This window comes from Silurus meridionalis, chromosome 16 (assembly GCF_014805685.1).
Source record: "Silurus meridionalis isolate SWU-2019-XX chromosome 16, ASM1480568v1, whole genome shotgun sequence".
Taxonomy (NCBI): Eukaryota; Metazoa; Chordata; class Actinopteri; order Siluriformes; family Siluridae; genus Silurus; species Silurus meridionalis.
The window spans coordinates 17,164,454-17,184,453 of record NC_060899.1 but is presented as its reverse complement, the minus strand read 5'-3'; the positions used below and the strand labels follow the sequence as shown (position 1 = coordinate 17,184,453).

Here is a 20,000-nt window from a genome sequence, read left to right as displayed (position 1 = left end):
TAAAAGATAGATAGATGAATGTTAATGTTCGTTGTTTGTCTCGATGGTAACAGGATGGAATCTGTGACATCACAGCCGTGGGCTTTAAATTGGTCGCCGTGGCGTCGGCTCTCAGAACAGACGAGTCCTGCACAGGACAGAACACACCACCATCATCACCACCACGACACACACACACACACACACATCACAATATACAACGGATACACACTGCTGCTCTTCAGAGAGAACACGACCAAGAGAGAGATTTTTATTAACTTTTATTTTTGTATTTATTTTGAAGGAGGAAAAGGCTGTTATTTATTTGACTTTTGCCAAATATCATTATCCAAGATGGCCTCTTTATCCTCCTGCCTTTTTCCTCTTCTCCTTTTAATCACCATGGTGACAGAGGTAATGAGCCAACCATTGTCAAAGAGACCAGACTCTCAGGTGAGTGCTCATTTCTCCTAACACACACACACACACACACACACCCCACGTTGCTGTGAATCAGACTGGTTGTTCTCGGTTCCTCGCAGAGTTCCCCTGTGTTCACATTCGATTGTATGGAATCCTTACATCATCAGAAGGAGTGTGCTGGTTCTGATCTTTAAGAATAAGGGAGACGTGCAGACCTGCAGTAACTACAGGGGAATAAAGTTGATCAGTCACACCATGAATCGTCTATTCTTTTATTTATTTGCATTTATTTTTTATTTTTTCATGCTGCTGTATCAAAGAAATTTCCCCACTGTGGGATGAATAAAGGTTTATCTTATCTTATCTTATCTTATCTTATCTTGTGAAGTTATGGGAAAGAGTAGTGGAAGCCAGGCTGAGAGAAGAGGTGACCATCTGTGAGCAGCAGTATGGTTTCATGCTGAGGAAGAGCACCACAGATGCATTATCTGCTTTGAGGATGTTGATGGAGAAGTATAGAGAAGGTCAGAAGGAGCTGCATTGTGTGTTTGTGGACTTAGAGAAAGTGTACGACAGGGTGGAGAGAGGAGTTGTGGTATTGTATGAGGAAGTCTGGTGTGTCAGAGAAGTATGTGAGGGTGGTGCAGGACATGTATGAGGACAGTGTGACAGCAGTGAAGTGTGCAGTAGGAACGACAGACTGGTTCAAGGTGGAGGTTGGACTGCATCAAGGATCAGCCCTGAGCCCTTTCCTGTTTACGGTGGTGAGGGACAGGTTGAAGGACGAGGTCAGACAGGAGTCTCCATGCACTATGATGTTTGCGGATGATATTGTGATTTGTGGTGAGAGTAGTGAGCAGGTTGAGAAGATCCTGGAGAGGTGGAGGTACACGCTGGAGAGAAGAGGAATGAAAGTCAGTAGGAGTAAGACAGAGTACATGTGTGTGAATGTGTGAATGAGAGGGAGGGAGTGGTGTGGTTGCAGGGAGAAGAGGTGGAGAAGGTGGAGGAGTTCAGGTACCTGGGGTCAACAGTGCAAAGTAATGGAGAGTGTGTTAGAGAAGTGAAGAAAAGAGTGCAGGCAGGGTGGAGTGGGTGGAGAAGAGTGATAGCAGGAGTGATTTGTGATAGAAGAGTATCTGTGAGAGTGAAAGGGAAAGTTTATAGGACTGTGGTGAGACCTGAGATGTTGTATGGATTAGAGACAGTGGCATTGAGTAGAAGACAGGAGGTGGAGCTGGAGGTAGCAGAGCTGAAGATGTTGAGATGTTCGTTGGGAGTGATGACGATGGACAGGATTAGAGATGAGTTTATTAGAGGGACAGCGCATGTAGGACGTTTTGGAGACAAGGTGAGGGAGGTGAGATTGAGATGGTTTGGACATGTGCAGAGGAGGGACATGGGGTATATCAGTAGGAAAATGCTGAGGATGGAGACACCAGGAAGGATGAAAATAGGAAGACCAGGGAGGAGGTTTATGGATGTGGTGAGGGAAGACATGCAGGTAGTTGGTGTGAAAGAGGCAGATGTAGATGACAGGGGGTATTGAAACGGACGATCTGGTGTGGCGACTCATAATGGGAGCAGCCGGAAGAAGAACAAGAAGATTGTGGTGCTGCTACATGAGCAACACTCAGAACCACACCACACCTATTAGATGCTGTGAAGAGAACTGTGGAACTGAAATGCTCAACTTCACAGCTTTATAATCGCAGAATAATATTTATTGTGTCCTAAAACTAATTAAATCTTTACATTATCCATTAAAGGGGTGTGTGTGTGTGTGTGTGTGTGTGTGTGTGTGTGTGTGTGTGTCAGATTCTACAGGATCTGTTCGGATCACAGATCACATCCCTCTTATTGTCCCAACCAGAGATCACAGAAGGCTCAGCTCAAAGCCCCGCCCCCACAGAGAGAGATAGGCGTGGTCTGTCAGGAGGCATTGTGATGAAGGAACCTCAGGGCCTGGTGTCTCATCCTGTCCTCAACTTCCTGTTGAGGCACAGGAAGTTACGTGTGAGGAACAGGAAGAGCTCTGCGCGAGGCTGCTTCGGCATTAAAGTGGACCGCATCGGAGCGCTTAGCGGACTGGGCTGCTGACGCCGACGCTAATACCACTAATCCAGCCAAACCAACACTTCCACACCTCCCCACACTTATACACACCTCCACATACCTCCACACACTTCCACATACACCAAGTGTCAGACACAGATGGTAAGATAGACTCACTAGCTGGAGGAGTGAAGATGGCTGGAGGTGTGATTGAGGAGCAAGCACTGATCCTGGTTCAGAAATGTAGTGAGAAACAAAACTTACCTGAGACTCTGACCCGCCCTGACCTCTTCTCCAGGGCTCTGTTTGTGTGTTCGTGTGTGTGTGTTGCCCTTTATGAGGACTAATTAACTTCATGTTGATAGAGAAAAATGTACAAGCTTTACTGTGAGGAATGTCCCGCTGGTCCCCACTAAAAAGTGCTTTATTAAAAACGACAAGCTGAAAGGTTTCCTCCTGAGCCTGAGTTTAGCATTAGCATTATTTAACATTAGCAATAAACAAATCAGTGGAAAGTCCTCATGAGGATAATAAAACCAGCACTGTGTGTCTGTATGTGGTGTCTGTGTTGGGGGGTTGGTGGACACGATAATCTGTAATGATGATGATGATGATGACAGATTTTAGTGAAATTGAAGTTGATCTCTCTCTGCTGTGGGTCTCATTACGTATGATTATTTTCCTTTCAGGCATCCCTACATGCAAACATGCACTGTGGCACACACTGTGGTTCATGGCACACCCTCAATGGCCATGTTCACCATCCTAACACACACACACACACACACACACACACACACACACACACACACACACACACACAAATGTAATTGCAGTGTGAACTGTAGAAAACATTATATTTAATAATAATAAACTGTATTTGAATCAATAAAAGAGCAGCTTGGGTTAGAGAGAGAGAGAGTGTGTGTGTGTGTGTGTGTGTGTGTGTGTGTCACAGCAGTGGAAGAAGTACACACACCCTTCACTCAGTAGAGGTAAAGGTACTCATGTTTTTAAAAGTGCCACACAGGTAAATTCACATCATATTAATATATTAATACAGAAGAATTTTAGATGTTCTCCAATGAATGAATTCAGACTGAAGATCCACCATATAGAACACAGGCAGAGAAAAGATGATGATGATCAGGTGATCAGGAATGTCTCTGTTCTCAGTCATGTTCTCATCACTGACTCCCTCTGTCTCATCCACATTAACCCCAGACTTCTTACTGCCTTCTGCTGCTCACTGTGAGCTTCAGACACTAGTCTACGTCTGTGGTGTGAGAGAGGAGATGATGCACCAACACTTTTAGCCCAAAATTGCAGAGAATTTTACAGATAAAACCTTCATAATTAAATGTTATATTATATTTTATTATATTATATTATATTATATTATATTTTATATAAATTCAGGAGGAAACCAGAGTGTGAGTGTGTGAAGAGAAACCCTGAGAGGCAATGAGGAGAAAACCCAGAACCTGAGAGAACCTGTATGCAACCCTGGTGAACTGATGTACGAAAAGACAGTTTGAATGGATTTGTGTGTGTGTGTGTGTGTGTGTGTGTATTATCATGAGTTTAGATAACAGACTTCTGTATGTGATGTGTGTTTGTTTGTTTGTTAGTTTGTTTGTGTACCGAATAGTAAATTGCTAGTTAGCGACTAGCTGATATCATGTCCAGGTGGAGAGCAGGGGATTGTGGGATACATCAGTAAAAGCTTGAGAACATTGATGTGTGTGGTATAATTTACAGAAGTACCATGTGGGAATAGAGCATGACCTCTGACCCCTGGGGGAGCTCTGATCACTGAGTGTGGTACTGAATCAGATCTCCTACAGGATTCAGATGGTTGCAGTAAGATTCATGTGTGAGAGGGTTGATCTCGAGGTTGATCTCGAGGTTGATCTCGAGGTTGATCTCATCTGCTCTCTCTTTACATGTGGACAGATGTGCTGTTACTGACAGATTCACGTCCTGTGGAAACGCAAGAGACGCAATATCAAAAAGTCTGTAATTCAAAGTGCTGGTCTCTATTTTCTAGATGTTGTTCCCTTAAATAATAAATGTAAGATAAATATTAATGCACAATTGCGTTTGTAAAACTCTTTTTAACCTTGTTTTTTTTATTTCTTATTATATAACTACAATATCAATAAACTGCCTCCTAAACTATCACATTTTTTACACAACCATAATATTTTTTACTGTGTGTTTTGGTAGTTTGGGCTCTTGTTCTCTTACTCTGAGTTTCTTCTCTTATCTTTTGTAATTAATGAAATTATTTAATTGAAACATACTAAATGATTCAGTCAGGTTCACTTCCGGGATCAAACTGATGACGAGCAACCCTAGGTCACATGGTCTGATGACGTGCGGGGTGTGTGTGTGTGTGTGTGTGTGTGTGTGTGTGTGTGTGTGTGTGTGTGTTGTCACGTGCTCCACGGGTCTGCGGTAGCTAGCATCTCGGCTATTAGCGCCGCTCGCGACTTCCGCTTTTCTGATTAAATCCCAAAAAAAAGAAAAAAGCATCCGCGTGGTTTCACTTTCAGGCGCGAGCGCGTTTCAGTGTGACGTGTAAATATCGATCATTTCCGGTCATCATGGCGCTGCTGCAGCGGATGAAAGTAGCGAACGAGAAACACAGCAAGACCATCACACAGCGGGGGCACGTGCAAAAGACCGCGGTAACTAACACACACACGTGAAGTATATAATCAGAATTTAAATTAAAATGACATCAGGATTTGGTGCGACGTCCTGCTTTCAGTTGTTATTCTCACACACTCAGGGATTGTGTAGGACCGCAGTCAGGTGGGTGTGGTGTGATTAGCTGGTGGGTGTGATTAGCTGGTGGGTGTGATTAGCTGGTGGGTGTGATTAGCTGGTGGGTGGTGTGATTAGCTGGTGGGTGTGATGTGATTAGCTGGTGGGTGTGGTGTGATTAGCTGGTGGGTGTGGTGTGATTAGCTGGTGGGTGTGATGTGATTAGCTGGTGGGTGTGATTAGCTGGTGGGTGTGATTAGCTGGTGGGTGTGATTAGCTGGTGGGTGTGATGTGATTAGCTGGTGGGTGTGGTGTGATTAGCTGGTGGGTGTGATGTGATTAGCTGGTGGGTGTGGTGTGATTAGCTGGTGGGTGTGATGTGATTAGCTGGTGGGTGTGATTAGCTGGTGGGTGTGATTAGCTGGTGGGTGTGATGTGATTAGCTGGTGGGTGTGGTGTGATTAGCTGGTGTGGTGTGATTAGCTGGTGGGTGTGATTAGCTGGTGGGTGTGATTAGCTGGTGGGTGGTGTGATTAGCTGGTGGGTGTGGTGTGATTAGCTGGTGGGTGTGATGTGATTAGCTGGTGGGTGTGGTGTGATTAGCTGGTGGGTGTGGTGTGATTAGCTGGTGGGTGTGATGTGATTAGCTGGTGGGTGTGATTAGCTGGTGGGTGTGATTAGCTGGTGGGTGTGATGTGATTAGCTGGTGGGTGGTGTGATTAGCTGGTGGGTGTGATGTGATTAGCTGGTGGGTGGTGTGATTAGCTGGTGGGTGTGATGTGATTAGCTGGTGGTGTGATTAGCTGGTGGGTGTGATTAGCTGGTGGGTGTGATGTGATTAGCTGGTGGGTGTGGTGTGATTAGCTGGTGGGTGTGGTGTGATTAGCTGGTGGGTGTGGTGTGATTAGCTGGTGGGTGTGATGTGATTAGCTGGTGGGTGTGGTGTGATTAGCTGGTGGGTGTGATGTGATTAGCTGGTGGGTGTGGTGTGATTAGCTGGTGGGTGTGGTGTGATTAGCTGGTGGGTGTGATGTGATTAGCTGGTGGGTGTGGTGTGATTAGCTGGTGGGTGTGGTGTGATTAGCTGGTGGGTGTGATGTGATTAGCTGGTGGGTGTGATTAGCTGGTGGGTGTGATTAGCTGGTGGGTGTGATTAGCTGGTGGGTGATGTGATTAGCTGGTGGGTGTGTGATTAGCTGGTGGGTGTGATGTGATTAGCTGGTGGGTGTGGTGTGATTAGCTGGTGGGTGTGATGTGATTAGCTGGTGGGTGTGATTAGCTGGTGGGTGTGATTAGCTGGTGGGTGTGATGTGATTAGCTGGTGGGTGTGGTGTGATTAGCTGGTGGGTGTGGTGATTAGCTGGTGGGTGTGATTAGCTGGTGGTGTGATTAGCTGGTGGGTGTGGTGTGATTAGCTGGTGGGTGTGGTGTGATTAGCTGGTGGGTGTGATGTGATTAGCTGGTGGGTGTGGTGTGATTAGCTGGTGGGTGTGGTGTGATTAGCTGGTGGGTGTGATGTGATTAGCTGGTGGGTGTGTGATTAGCTGGTGGTGTGATTAGCTGGTGGGTGTGATTAGCTGGTGGGTGTGATGTGATTAGCTGGTGGGTGTGTGTGATTAGCTGGTGGGTGTGATGTGATTAGCTGGTGGGTGGTGATTAGCTGGTGGGTGTGATGTGATTAGCTGGTGGTGTGATTAGCTGGTGGTGTGATTAGCTGGTGGGTGTGATGTGATTAGCTGGTGGTGTGATTAGCTGGTGGGTGGTGATTAGCTGGTGGGTGGTGTGATTAGCTGGTGGTGTGATTAGCTGGTGGTGTGATGTGATTAGCTGGTGGGTGTGGTGTGATTAGCTGGTGGGTGTGATGATTAGCTGGTGGGTGTGGTGTGATTAGCTGGTGGGTGTGATGATTAGCTGGTGGGTGTGATTAGCTGGTGGGTGTGGTGTGATTAGCTGGTGGGTGTGGTGTGATTAGCTGGTGGGTGTGATGTGATTAGCTGGTGGGTGATGTGATTAGCTGGTGGTGTGGTGTGATTAGCTGGTGGGTGTGGTGTGATTAGCTGGTGGGTGTGGTGTGATTAGCTGGTGGGTGTGATGTGATTAGCTGGTGGGTGTGTGATTAGCTGGTGGGTGTGATGTGATTAGCTGGTGGGTGTGATGTGATTAGCTGGTGGGTGTGGTGTGATTAGCTGGTGGGTGTGGTGTGATTAGCTGGTGGGTGTGTGATTAGCTGGTGGGTGTGGTGTGATTAGCTGGTGGGTGTGATGTGATTAGCTGGTGGGTGTGATGTGATTAGCTGGTGGGTGTGATATGATTAGCTGGTGGGTGTGATTAGCTGGTGGGTGTGGTGTGATTAGCTGGTGGGTGTGGTGATTAGCTGGTGGGTGTGATTAGCTGGTGGGTGTGGTGTGATTAGCTGGTGGGTGTGGTGTGATTAGCTGGTGGGTGTGATTAGCTGGTGGGTGTGGTGTGATTAGCTGGTGGGTGTGGTGTGATTAGCAGGTTTGTGCATTAGCAGGTGCTGATGATCATCAGTTTCATCTGTAGGTTGATCCCCATTGATGAAGTGATAAAGAAACAGCGGTGTAGGAGCTTCAAACTGGGTAAGAAACCAAACTCTGCTATTAAGGTGAGGTTGTGGAAGACAGTTTCATGTCTCGGGTCTGACACCATGGCAATAGTGAACACAGCAACAACACACATGGAAGTTCTACCGCAGCAGTAAGGTCTCTTCCAGGCAAAGATCTCAAATCACACTGGGGTTTCAAGCTATTTTGAAGAAGCATAAATAAATGGGTGATGTTTAGGAGTGTAAATGCAGTGATCAAGCAAAGAAACTTAATGCAGCAGATGAAATACGCATCATGCTTAATTCCCTTCAACATTGGAAAATGTCCAGCATAGTCATCAGCAATGAAGTGGAGGAAACCAGTAGAACCCAGGTATGCCCATCTACTGTCTGGAGAAGTGATTTTCATGAAAGTATTGTGGCCAAAAAGCCAAACCTCCAACATGGAAACGAGGCTCAGTGTCTCAACTCTGCATGAAAACAGAGGAACTGTTGGCAAAAAAATGGCAGCAGGAGCTTTGGACAAGGGCAAAAAAAGGTTTGCTGTAGCAGAAGGCAGGATGGCTGAAAGTCTGGAGAGGGACACAATAATGAGTGTCTGCAGGAAACAGTGAAGCATGGTGGAGGTTTCCTGCAGGTTTGGATTTGCGTTTCTGCAGATGGAGTTGATGTGTTCAGGATTAATAGTGTTCTCAATGCAGAAATACAGGCAGATACTTCTCCATCATGCAGTACCATCTGGGGGGTTATTGGACTGACCCAGAATTTATTCTGCAGCAGGACAATGAGCCCAAACATACAGCCAGCATCATTAAAACGATCTTCAGTGTAGAAAAGAACAAGGAGTCCTGAAAGTGATAGTTTTGGCTCCACAGAGTAGATTTAGAGAACTGAAGTGTTCTTTATAATAATTTTTACAGGTTTATGATGTAATGACTTATCCTTTATTGGTGTGTGTGTGTGTGTGTGTGTGTGTTTGTTAGCGGGTACAGGGAGAGGAGAAATCTCCAGTGGGACCGTGGCTCCTCGCTCTGTTTGTGTTTGTAGTGTGTGGATCAGGTAAGTGTTTATTATTACATGGCCGATCTTATTACATTCGTTTGGCAGACGGAGGTGAGACAGGTGATGTAGGAGTTTGGCAGACGGAGGTGAGACAGGTGATGTTGGAGTTTGGCAGACGGAGGTGAGACAGGTGATGTAGGGGTTTGGCAGACGGAGGTGAGACAGGTGATGTAGGAGTCTGAAAGATGGAGGTGAGACAGGTGATGTTGGAGTTTGGCAGAGAGGTGAGACAGGTGATGTAGGGGTTTGGCAGGCGGAGGTGAGACAGGTGATGTTGGAGTTTGGCAGACAGAGGTGAGACAGGTGATGTAGGGGTTTGGCAGGCGGAGGTGAGACAGGTGATGTGGAGTTTGGCAGGCGGAGGTGAGACAGGTGATGTTGGAGTTTGGCAGGCGGAGGTGAGACAGGTGATGTAGGGGTTTGGCAGGCGGAGGTGAGACAGGTGATGTAGGAGTCTGAAAGATGGAGGTGAGACAGGTGATGTTGGAGTTTGGCAGACGGAGGTGAGACAGGTGATGTAGGGGTTTGGCAGACGGAGGTGAGACAGGTGATGTTGGAGTTTGGCAGACAGAGGTGAGACAGGTGATGTAGGGGTTTGGCAGACGGAGGTGAGACAGGTGATGTAGGGGTTTGGCAGGCGGAGGTGAGACAGGTGATGTAGGAGTTTGGCAGGCGGAGGTGAGACAGGTGATGTAGGGGTTTGGCAGACGGAGGTGAGACAGGTGATGTGGGGTTTGGCAGGCGGAGGTGAGACAGGTGATGTAGGGGTTTGGCAGACGGAGGTGAGACAGGTGATGTAGGGGTTTGGCAGACGGAGGTGAGACAGGTGATGTAGGGGTTTGGCAGACAGAGGTGAGACAGGTGATGTAGGGGTTTGGCAGACGGAGGTGAGACAGGTCATGTAGGAGTTTGGCAGACGGAGGTGAGACAGGTGATGTAGGAGTTTGGCAGGCGGAGGTGAGACAGGTGATGTAGGGGTTTGGCAGACGGAGGTGAGACAGGTGATGTAGGGGTTTGGCAGACGGAGGTGAGACAGGTCATGTAGAAGTTTGGCAGACGGAGGTGAGACAGGTGATGTAGGAGTTTGGCAGACGGAGGTGAGACAGGTGATGTAGGAGTTTGGCAGACGGAGGTGAGACAGGTGATGTAGGAGTTTGGCAGACGGAGGTGAGACAGGTAAAAGGAAGGCAGCTCCTTATACACGTATATACAGTGGAACCCGGTTATCTCGACCTCGGTTACCTCGACAACCCTATTAAGTCGACGTTTTTGAAGTGGAACCGCCAAATTCTCGCTTTGTCTAAGCATTTTTTATCGGTTATGTCGATTCTTTTATGTCGCTGAACCCTGATATCTCGAGCACAAGGGGGGGGGGGGATTTGCCATTTACGTCGGTTATCTCGGTGCAGCCGCAGAAGAACTCGCGGAAGTGGCGGAAAAATCAATCCTTACAGCTGCTCCAGGTGTTGTATTGTATACTGGTGAATCTCTGCTGTTAGTTAGTGCACATATGCCTTTTGTTGTTAAATGTTATGCGATGAACGGGAGGCGAAAGTAGAAGCGTGGCGCTGAACAGCACAGGGGAGAACGTGTGATGAGCAGCAAAATCATAGAATGAACACCGGCAGGATCGGGGATCCGCGGTGCGGCGCGGCTTTGGGAAGAAAAGCACAGCCGTTGAGAGAGTGCCGGTGGGAAGACACGTACCGGGATACACATGCGCGATAACAACGACCGCTGTGAACCAACATATACCAACAATAACGGACGGTGAGAGTGTGGAAGTTTAAATAGGAGCTGGTGATGATGATAAACGAGCACCATATGTGCGCGATTGAAGCGGAGCTTCAGAGAAAGCGGCCGAGAAAGCACCTGACACGCTGAAGGGGGCGTGGCAGGTGGATTCCTGACAGATAAACATGTACTGTATGTATTTTTATAGCATGCCTTCTTCAAACAAATCGCGGCAACGCTGTTGTGTAAAAACCCCTTCAAAAACACGTGCATGCACATTCTCATTTATTAACGCACATCATGTACATAAAGAAATTTCAAGCACGTTAATATACTGCCGCCATTTTGATTTTCGTTTATCTTGATCATCGGTTATCTCGATGCTTTTTGGCGACCCCCTAGGACATCGACATAACCGGGGTCCATTGTAGTATGTTTATGGCAAATTTTAAATAATATGACAATGAGTGAAAAATATTAGAAATCTTCTTAAATCTGTTCCCCTCTCTCTCTCTCTCTCTCTCTCTCTCGCTCCCCCCCTCTCCCCCTCTCTCTCTCTCTTTCCCCCACCTGTCTGTCTCTCAGCTATTTTTCAGATCATACAGAGTATCAGACAGGGGATGTAGGATCCTGATGTATGGCTCTGAGTGATGGTCAAAATGAAGCTCCTCCCACTGAATCTTGTCTGATCATCACCTACTCCTGTGTAGAGTTTACATTACAGTGGAACTGTTCTCTCACTGACACTCTGTGTGTGTGTGTGTGTGTGTGTGTGTGTGTGTGTGTGTGTGTGTGTGTGTAATGCTATGCAATGATTTTATACAAGGAAATAAACTATTTTCTCTACACACACAGCTGTGTTTCTGTCTGTAGTGATGTTACTGACACAGTGTTCAGTTTGCCATGTAATAATAATAACAGGATGGAAGGTCATGAAGCTCAGATCCTGGTGAATTCCTTCAAATCTGCAGCTCTGACTGTTTCATTTATTCTGTTTAATTATACATGTTTTATCTATTTATAGTCACACACATGTTCATCACATTAATCTCCTGCTTTAGGCAGAAATGCCCTGCATGTCCTCTCTCCTGTATTTTCTGTATCTTCTGTACCTTCATGAACCTCATCTTCTGTTCAAGTGGAGAAATAAAAGAGCGAGAAATAAAGTGCCGAAAAGCAGCTGCCTGGTCCCTGATGTTACTCTGTTAGTAACTCCCTTTTATTTAGTCTGAGGGAACAGGGAGCTCAGTGGTTAAGGTGTCCTGATGTAAGACTTCTGGTCAAAAGGTCTTGAGTTAAAATCCCACCACCAGTAATTCCAGCAGGCTCTTAACCCTCACCTGCTCAGCTGTATGAGATTCAACCCCATAGTTGCTCATTAGATAAATGCAGTAGAACGGCCGTGTATTTGGTACCAGGGTCTTCAGTGAGTTAATTAATCCACCTCTTAATACACCACTATCACGTCACAATTATATAAACCATTAATACAATACAAAAACACAATATAACAACATGTGGCATTACAGAGAGACGGTCCACATCTGTAGGTGAAAACCATTTTACTAAACCAACAAACCCAGTTACACTCCAAACCTCTACACTACAACCACAACTGTGCACCTACAACATCTGGAGCAGATCACAATCAATATTTATCTAATAACATGACAAAACCATTAAAATGGAAATAAAACACAACCTACTCACCAGAGATACAGACTTATAATGTGCAGCGCCCCCCAGAAGCTGTAATCCAGTGGTACCGCTCGTATTCACTGGTCTGGAAGTGGAGATCAAACCCTTTCCCGGGCTGAGACACGCTAGCTAGCTTCAGGGTTGGTGACCTCCTCACCATGTCTCGCTTTTCTTCACAATGGATTTTTAAAGTATGTTTGAGACCAAATAAATTGTTCTTCCTCTGTAGGTGTAAAAAACTCTAACTCAGATGTATGAACGTGTGCAGAGCTTCACACGTGTTTTACCAGTCCAACTCGACTGTAACAGTTTCCCTCTGAACAACCAATCAGAGGACGGAAATACTGACGCTATTCTGGTCCAGTGATCTGCTCTGTGAGGAGAATCTGAAATCTGATTGGTTAAAGAAACAGAGCTGTTGGTCAAGTCAAGTCAAGTCAAGTGGTTTTTATTGTCATTTTCACTATACACAGTGGTACACAGTACACAGTAAAAACGAAACAACGTTCCTCCGAAACCCTGGTGCTACACTAAAAAACAAAACAACATAAAGTGCATCGAGTGCAGCCTGGTGCAAACAGTGCAAACAAAAGAACAGTACAGACAGACAGAGTGCAGACAGACAACACAAGACAAGACAAAAGACAAAAACCAAGTATAGCGCCGACTAGTAAACCTACTGTATACTTAAATATACAGTACAGGTAATATTCTCTATGGTAAAAGTCCAGCAGTACTGATTCTGAAGGCTCTGAGCAGATTAGATTCACATGGCAGCACATAGAGACTGAAATCTGATTGAACAAAAAATTATCTAACGTCCACATACACGTACTGAAGCAGTGCAGCCGAGAGAAACACTACCACATGAAGAGAAGAAACTGATTAATAAATTATTACAATTTCATGGAACAAATTTTAGAGTTGTAAATGTCGGTCAGTGCTTCTGATGGTGTTTAGACCAGTAGAGAAGATTTACTGACCCTGACTGCACACCACTGGAGAAATGTAAGTCATTCTGGATAAGATCATCTGCCAAATGTAAATGTACTGCTTAGGATGATCTTCACACAATCACTCCAGTGCTTCTCCACTGTTCCTGCTCCACTCCTGACCACTGCACCACTGTCTGTTACACACTTCAAAACTTGTTCTTGTGTTCATGCTACAGATATCTTGTGGTTATATGCATCTAAAATCTCTGAATGTGACTGCTGTAATCTCATTATAGCAGCTATAAACACTCATTCCTTCATCGTTCTCATTTAACAACCAAACGTTGCAGCTTTATCTCTGACTGTTACAGGGCACTGACACTGGAGACTCCTTTCATACATGTTGCATAAACATCTCCATCTTTACATCAGTGACGGTATAATCAGTGTGTTCTCAGTGCACTTCAGTTCAGTGTGATCTGTGGAGAGCTTTAACAGTGGACATTGTCCCAAAGCAGCTTCGCAGAAATCAATTACAGATAAACAGGTTTATAACTGAGTTCCTGTGAGTTTATCTTTAATAGCTAAAGTCGAATAAGTGACTCGAGTGTTCATGGTGATTGTAGTCCTGATCCACTGTAACAGACTTCTATTCATTACAGTCCAAATCCGTCTTCATGTTCTTATGTTTAAACTCCACAGGAACCTCATGGATCTTGAGACTGTTTATGTAGAGAACATCCTCAGAAGCAGTGAGTATGTGAGTTTATATAAACCTTCAGAGCTGCTGCTACAGAAAACGCAATACCTTCTGACCAATCAGGATCGAGGTGTGGGGTAACGTGACCAACAGCAGCGTTACTGATCAATTATTAATTAATAACTGATTAATAACTGATCAATTACTAACCCTAACCCTAACCCTAACCCTAGATCAACTTTAGATAACATGCACCTCACACCGCCATCTAATATTTACCCAGTTTTACATCTCTCTCTCTCTCTCTCTCTCTCTCTCTTTCTCTCCCCCACCTCTCTGCGCGCTCCCGCTGGATGACGTCACAGGCCATTCCCTACAACATGGCGGCTGTGTGTGAGGAGGCGGAAGGTAAGAGACAGAATCTGCTCCTTCTTTCTCCTTCTGTCTCTCTATCAGTCTTTTCATCTGTCCATCCGCTTTCTCTCCTTTCTCCTGATCATGTCCTTCACCACACACACTCTTCCGATGTATGTATGTATGTGTGTGTATGTGTGTGTATGTGTGTGTTTGTGTGTGTTTATCTGTCGTTTCCCATGCCGCATTACACCAGAACTGTACGGCCTGTTTTATACTCTCTGTGTGTGTGTGTGTGTGTGTGTGTGTGTGTGTGTGTGTGTGTGTGTGTGTGTGTGTGTGTGTGTGTGTGTGTGTGTGTGTTATTGTAAGTTGCAGGTTAGCGGCAAAGCTAATAGACTTTATTATCATCCGTGTTTCGCGAGGAGATCCTTAACGAACACACACACACACACACACACACACACACACACGTTTATCATATGTGTGTCGTTTCACTGTGTATGATGAGGAAGAGGATAAGGATGTGAGGAGGAAGAGGATGAGGATAAGGATGTGAGGATGATGAGGAAGAGGATAATGATGTGAGGCGGATGAGGAAGAGGATAAGGATGTGAGGATGATGAGGAAGAGGATAAGAATGTGAGGACGAGGAAGAGGATAAGGATGTGAGGCGGATGAGGAAGAGGATAAGGATGAGAGGATGATGAGGAAGAGGATAAGGATGTGAGGACGAGGAAGAGGATAATGATGTGAGGCGGATGAGGAAGAGGATAAGGATGAGAGGATGATGAGGAAGAGGATAAGGATGTGAGGACGAGGAAGAGGATAATGATGTGAGGCGGATGAGGAAGAGGATAAGGATGAGAGGATGATGAGGAAGAGGATAATGATGTGAGGCGGATGAGGAAGAGGATAAGGATGTGAGGATGAGGAAGAGGATAAGGATGTGAGGATGAGGAAAAGGATAATGATGTGAGGATGATGAGGAAGAGGGTAATGATGTGAGGATGAGGAAGAGGATAAGGATGTGAGGATGATGAGGAAGAGGGTAATGATGTGAGGCGGATGAGGAAGAGGATAAGGATGTGAGGATGAGGAAGAGGATAATGATGGGAGGCGGATGAGGAAGAGGATAAGGATGGGAGGAAGAGGATAATGATGTGATGCGGATGAGGAAGAGGATAATGATGTGAGGATGAGGAAGAGGATAAGGATGTGAGGATGAGGAAGAGGATAATGATGTGAGGCAGATGAGGAAGAGGATAAGGATGGGAGGAGGATGAGGAAGAGGATAATGATGTGAGGCGGATGAGGAAGAGGATAAGGATGTGAGGAAGAGGATAATGATGTGATGCGGATGAGGAAGAGGATAAGGATGTGAGGATGAGGAAGAGGATAATGATGTGAGGCGGATGAGGAAGAGGATAAGGATGGGAGGAGGATGAGGAAGAGGATAATGATGAGAGGATGATAAGGAAGAGGATAATGATGTGAGGATGAGGAAGAGGATAAGGATGTGAGGATGATGAGGAAGAGGATAATGATGTGAGGCGGATGAGGAAGAGGATAAGGATGTGAGGATGAGGAAGAGGAAATGATGTGAGGATGATGAGGAAGAGGATAAGGATGAGAGGATGAGGATAAGGATGTGAGGATGATGAGGAAGATGATAAGGTTGTGAGGCGAATGAGGAAGAGGATAAGGGTGTGAGGATGAGGAAGAGGATAATGATGAGAGGATGATGAGGAAGAGGATAATGATGTGAGGCGGATGAGGAAGAGGATAAGGATGTGAGGATGATGAGGAAGAGGATAATGATGAGAGGATGATGAGGAAGAGGATAAGGATGAGAGGATGAGGAAGAGGATAAGGATGTGAGGATGATGAGGAAGAGGATAATGATGAGAGGATGATGAGGAAGAGGATAAGGATGAGAGGATGAGGAAGAGGATAAGGATGTGAGGATGAGGAGAGGATAATGATGTGAGAAGGATGAGGAAGAGGATAATGATGTGAGGAGGAGGAGGAAGAGGATAAGGATGTGAGGATGAGGAAGAGGATAAGGATGTGAGGATGATGAGGAAGAGGATAATGATGAGAGGATGATGAGGAAGAGGATAAGGATGAGAGGATGAGGAAGAGGATAAGGATGTGAGGATGATGAGGAAGAGGATAATGATGAGAGGATGATGAGGAAGAGGATAAGGATGAGAGGATGAGGAAGAGGATAAGGATGTGAGGATGATGAGGAAGAGGATAAGGATGAGAGGATGAGGAAGAGGATAAGGATGTGAGGATGATGAGGAAGAGGATAATGATGAGAGGATGATGAGGAAGAGGATAAGGATGAGAGGATGAGGAAGAGGATAAGGATGTAAGGCTGAGGAAGAGGATAATGATGTGAGAAGGATGAGGAAGAGGATAATGATGTGAGGAGGAGGAGGAAGAGGATAAGGATGTGAGGATGAGGAAGAGGATAAGGATGTGAGGATGATGAGGAAGAGGATAATGATGAGAGGATGATGAGGAAGAGGATAAGGATGAGAGGATGAGGAAGAGGATAAGGATGTGAGGATGATGAGGAAGAGGATAATGATGAGAGGATGATGAGGAAGAGGATAAGGATGAGAGGATGAGGAAGAGGATAAGGATGTGAGGATGATGAGGAAGAGGATAAGGATGAGAGGATGAGGAAGAGGATAAGGATGTGAGGATGATGAGGAAGAGGATAATGATGAGAGGATGATGAGGAAGAGGATAAGGATGAGAGGATGAGGAAGAGGATAAGGATGTAAGGCTGAGGAAGAGGATAATGATGTGAGAAGGATGAGGAAGAGGATAATGATGTGAGGAGGAGGAAGTGGATAAGGATGTGAGGATGAGGAAGATGATAAGGTTGTGAGGCGAATGAGGAAGAGGATAAGGATGTGAGGATGAGGAAGAGGATAATGATCAGAGGATGAGGAGGAAGAGGATAATGATGTGAGGATGATGAGGAAGAGGATAATGATGTGAGGCGGATGAGGAAGAGGATAAGGATGTGAGGATGATGAGGAAGAGGATAATGATGAGAGGATGATGAGGAAGGGATAAGGATGAGAGGATGAGGAAGAGGATAAGGATGTAAGGATGAGGAAGAGGATAAGGATGTGAGGATGAGGAAGAGGATAAGTATGTGAGGATGATGAGGAAGAGGATAATGATGAGAGGATGAGGAAGAGGATAAGGATGTGAGGATGAGGAGAGGATAAGGATGTGAGGATGATGAGGAAGAGGATAAGGATGTGAGGATGATGAGGAAGAGGATAAGGATGTGAGGATGATGGGGAAGAGGATAAGGATGTGAGGATGAGGAAGAGGATAAGGATGTGAGGAAGAGGATAATGATGTGAGGAGGATGAGGATGAGGATACGGATGTGATGAGGAAGAGGATAATGATGTGAGGCGGATGAGGAAGAGGATAATGATGTGAGGATGATGAGGAAGAGGATAAGGATGTGAGGATGATGGGGAAGAGGATAAGGATGTGAGGATGAGGAAGAGGATAAGGATGTGAGGAAGAGGATAATGATGTGAGGAGGATGAGGATGAGGATACGGATGTGATGAGGAAGAGGATAATGATGTGAGGCGGATGAAGAAGAGGATAATGATGTGAGGCGGATGAGGAAGAGGATAATGATGTGAGGATGATGAGGAAGAGGATAATGATGTGAGGATGATGAGGAAGAGGATAATGATGTGAGGAGGATGAGGATACGGATGTGATGAGGAAGAGGATAAGGATGTGAGGATGATGAGGAAGAGGATAATGATGTGAGGATGAGGGAGAGGATAAGGATGTGAGGATGATGAGGAAGAGGATAAGGATGTGAGGATGATGAGGAAGAGGATAAGGATGTGAGGATGATGGGGAAGAGGATAAGGATGTGAGGATGAGGAAGAGGATAAGGATGTGAGGAAGAGGATAATGATGTGAGGAGGATGAGGATGAGGATAATGGATGTGATGAGGAAGAGGATAATGATGAGGCGGATGAGGAAGAGGATAATGATGTGAGGATGATGAGGAAGAGGATAAGGATGTGAGGATGATGGGGAAGAGGATAAGGATGTGAGGATGAGGAAGAGGATAAGGATGTGAGGAAGAGGATAATGATGTGAGGAGGATGAGGATGAGGATACGGATGTGATGAGGAAGAGGATAATGATGTGAGGCGGATGAGGAAGAGGATAATGATGTGAGGCGGATGAGGAAGAGGATAATGATGTGAGGATGATGAGGAAGAGGATAATGATGTGAGGATGATGAGGAAGAGGATAATGATGTGAGGAGGATGAGGATACGGATGTGATGAGGAAGAGGATAAGGATGTGAGGATGATGAGGAAGAGGATAATGATGTGAGGCGGATGAGGAAGAGAATAATGATGTGAGGCGGATGAGGAAGAGGATAATGATGTGAGGCGGATGAGGAAGAGGATAATGATGTGATGCGGATGAGGAAGAGGATAATGATGTGAGGCGGATGAGGAAGAGGATAATGATGTGAGGAGGATGAGGATGAGGATACGGATGTGATGAGGAAGAGGATAAGGATGTGAGGATGATGAGGAAGAGGATAATGATGTGAGGCGGATGAGGAAGAGGATAATGATGTGAGGCGGATGAGGAAGAGGATAAGGATGTAAGGATGAGGAAGAGGATAAGGATGTGAGGATGAGGAAGAGGATAAGGATGTGAGGCGGATGAGGATAAGGATGTAAGAATGAGGAAGAGGATAAGGATGTAAGGATGAGGAAGAGGATAAGGATGTAAGGATGAGGAAGAGGATAAGGATGAGGCGGATGAGAAAGAGGATAAGGATGAGAGGCGGATGAGGAAGAGGATAAGGATGTGAGGCGGATGAGGAAGAGGATAAGGATGTGAGGATGATGAGGAAGGGATAAGGATGAGGCGGATGAGAAGAGGATAAGGATGAGAGGATGAGGATAAGGATGAGAGGCGGATGAGGAAGAGGATAAGGATGTGAGGCGGATGAGAAAGAGGATAAGGATGAGAGGCGGATGAGGAAGAGGATAAGGATGAGAGGCGGATGAGGATGAGAATAAGGATGTAAGGATGAGGACAGTGAGTATGGAGTAAGATCAGGAGCTTTGAAGATTTGGACTGTAGTTAATATCTACAGTCTGCTACACTGACTCAGGACTACAGTTTGCTCTGATCTCCATCACTGCTCCTCAACATCGTTTATCTGTAATAAATAAACATTCGGTGGAACCCAGATGAGGATAAGGTTCCCTCTTGAGTCTGGTTCCTCTCAAGGTTTCTTCCTTCTGCATCTCAGGGAGTTTTTTCCACAGTCTCCACCGACTTGTTCATCAGGGACAAACTTACACTTATAAAGAACATCTTCATTTTTATCTCCACATTATCTGTGTAAAGCTGCTCTGAGACAATGTTCATTATTAAAAACACAAAACAAATAAACATGAATTAAATTAAGGATGAAGGTCTGTGTGTGTGTGTGTGTGTGTGTGTGTGTGTGTGTGTGTGTGTGTGTGTGTGTGTGTGATTGTGTGTGATTGTGTGATTGTGTGTATTGATGCTGTCTGCTTATTTATTGTTGTGGGAGGGGCTTATAAACCACTTCCTGTGTGTAACTTCCTCCTCACTTAGTGTAGCTGTTACTGCTTACTGTCACACTCAAGTTCAGATTT

General features: G+C 45.5%; 3 protein-coding genes across 5 annotated transcripts in view; all 3 read left to right on the top strand.

Moving 5' to 3' along the window:
* The window catches only part of si:ch73-265d7.2 (C-type natriuretic peptide), a 3,489-nt gene extending 104 nt beyond the window's left edge, over window positions 1-3,385 (top strand). Inside the window, exons 1-2 of the mRNA XM_046869311.1 lie at window positions 1-432; window positions 2,221-3,385. The exon at window positions 1-432 is cut by the window's left edge and continues 104 nt beyond it. Coding sequence (XP_046725267.1) covers window positions 19-432; window positions 2,221-2,502 — 696 coding nt within the window. The 5' untranslated portion in view covers window positions 1-18 and the 3' untranslated portion in view covers window positions 2,503-3,385. The remainder of the gene's footprint in view (window positions 433-2,220) is intronic.
* A 1,459-nt stretch (window positions 3,386-4,844) lies between these two features.
* zgc:85858 (uncharacterized protein LOC405879 homolog) lies at window positions 4,845-11,439 on the top strand. Of its 3 annotated transcripts, XM_046869309.1 has the most exons (5): window positions 4,845-5,150; window positions 5,255-5,277; window positions 7,774-7,829; window positions 8,779-8,854; window positions 11,177-11,439. In XM_046869309.1, exons 1-5 carry the CDS (start codon window positions 5,067-5,069, stop codon window positions 11,223-11,225), a joined length of 288 nt encoding a protein of 95 aa, XP_046725265.1. In that variant the 5' UTR covers window positions 4,845-5,066; the 3' UTR covers window positions 11,226-11,439. The 3 variants fall into 3 exon arrangements, with proteins under 3 accessions (XP_046725265.1, XP_046725264.1, XP_046725266.1); XM_046869308.1 differs by lacking the exon at window positions 5,255-5,277 and having other exon boundaries at window positions 7,745-7,829; XM_046869310.1 differs by lacking the exons at window positions 5,255-5,277; window positions 7,774-7,829 and having other exon boundaries at window positions 4,875-5,150.
* Window positions 11,440-14,255: 2,816 nt separating this feature from the next.
* The window catches only part of camta2 (calmodulin binding transcription activator 2), a 25,930-nt gene continuing 20,185 nt past the window's right edge, over window positions 14,256-20,000 (top strand). The window contains exon 1 of the mRNA XM_046868805.1: window positions 14,256-14,332. The gene's annotated coding sequence lies outside the window, so the exon portion shown is untranslated. The remainder of the gene's footprint in view (window positions 14,333-20,000) is intronic.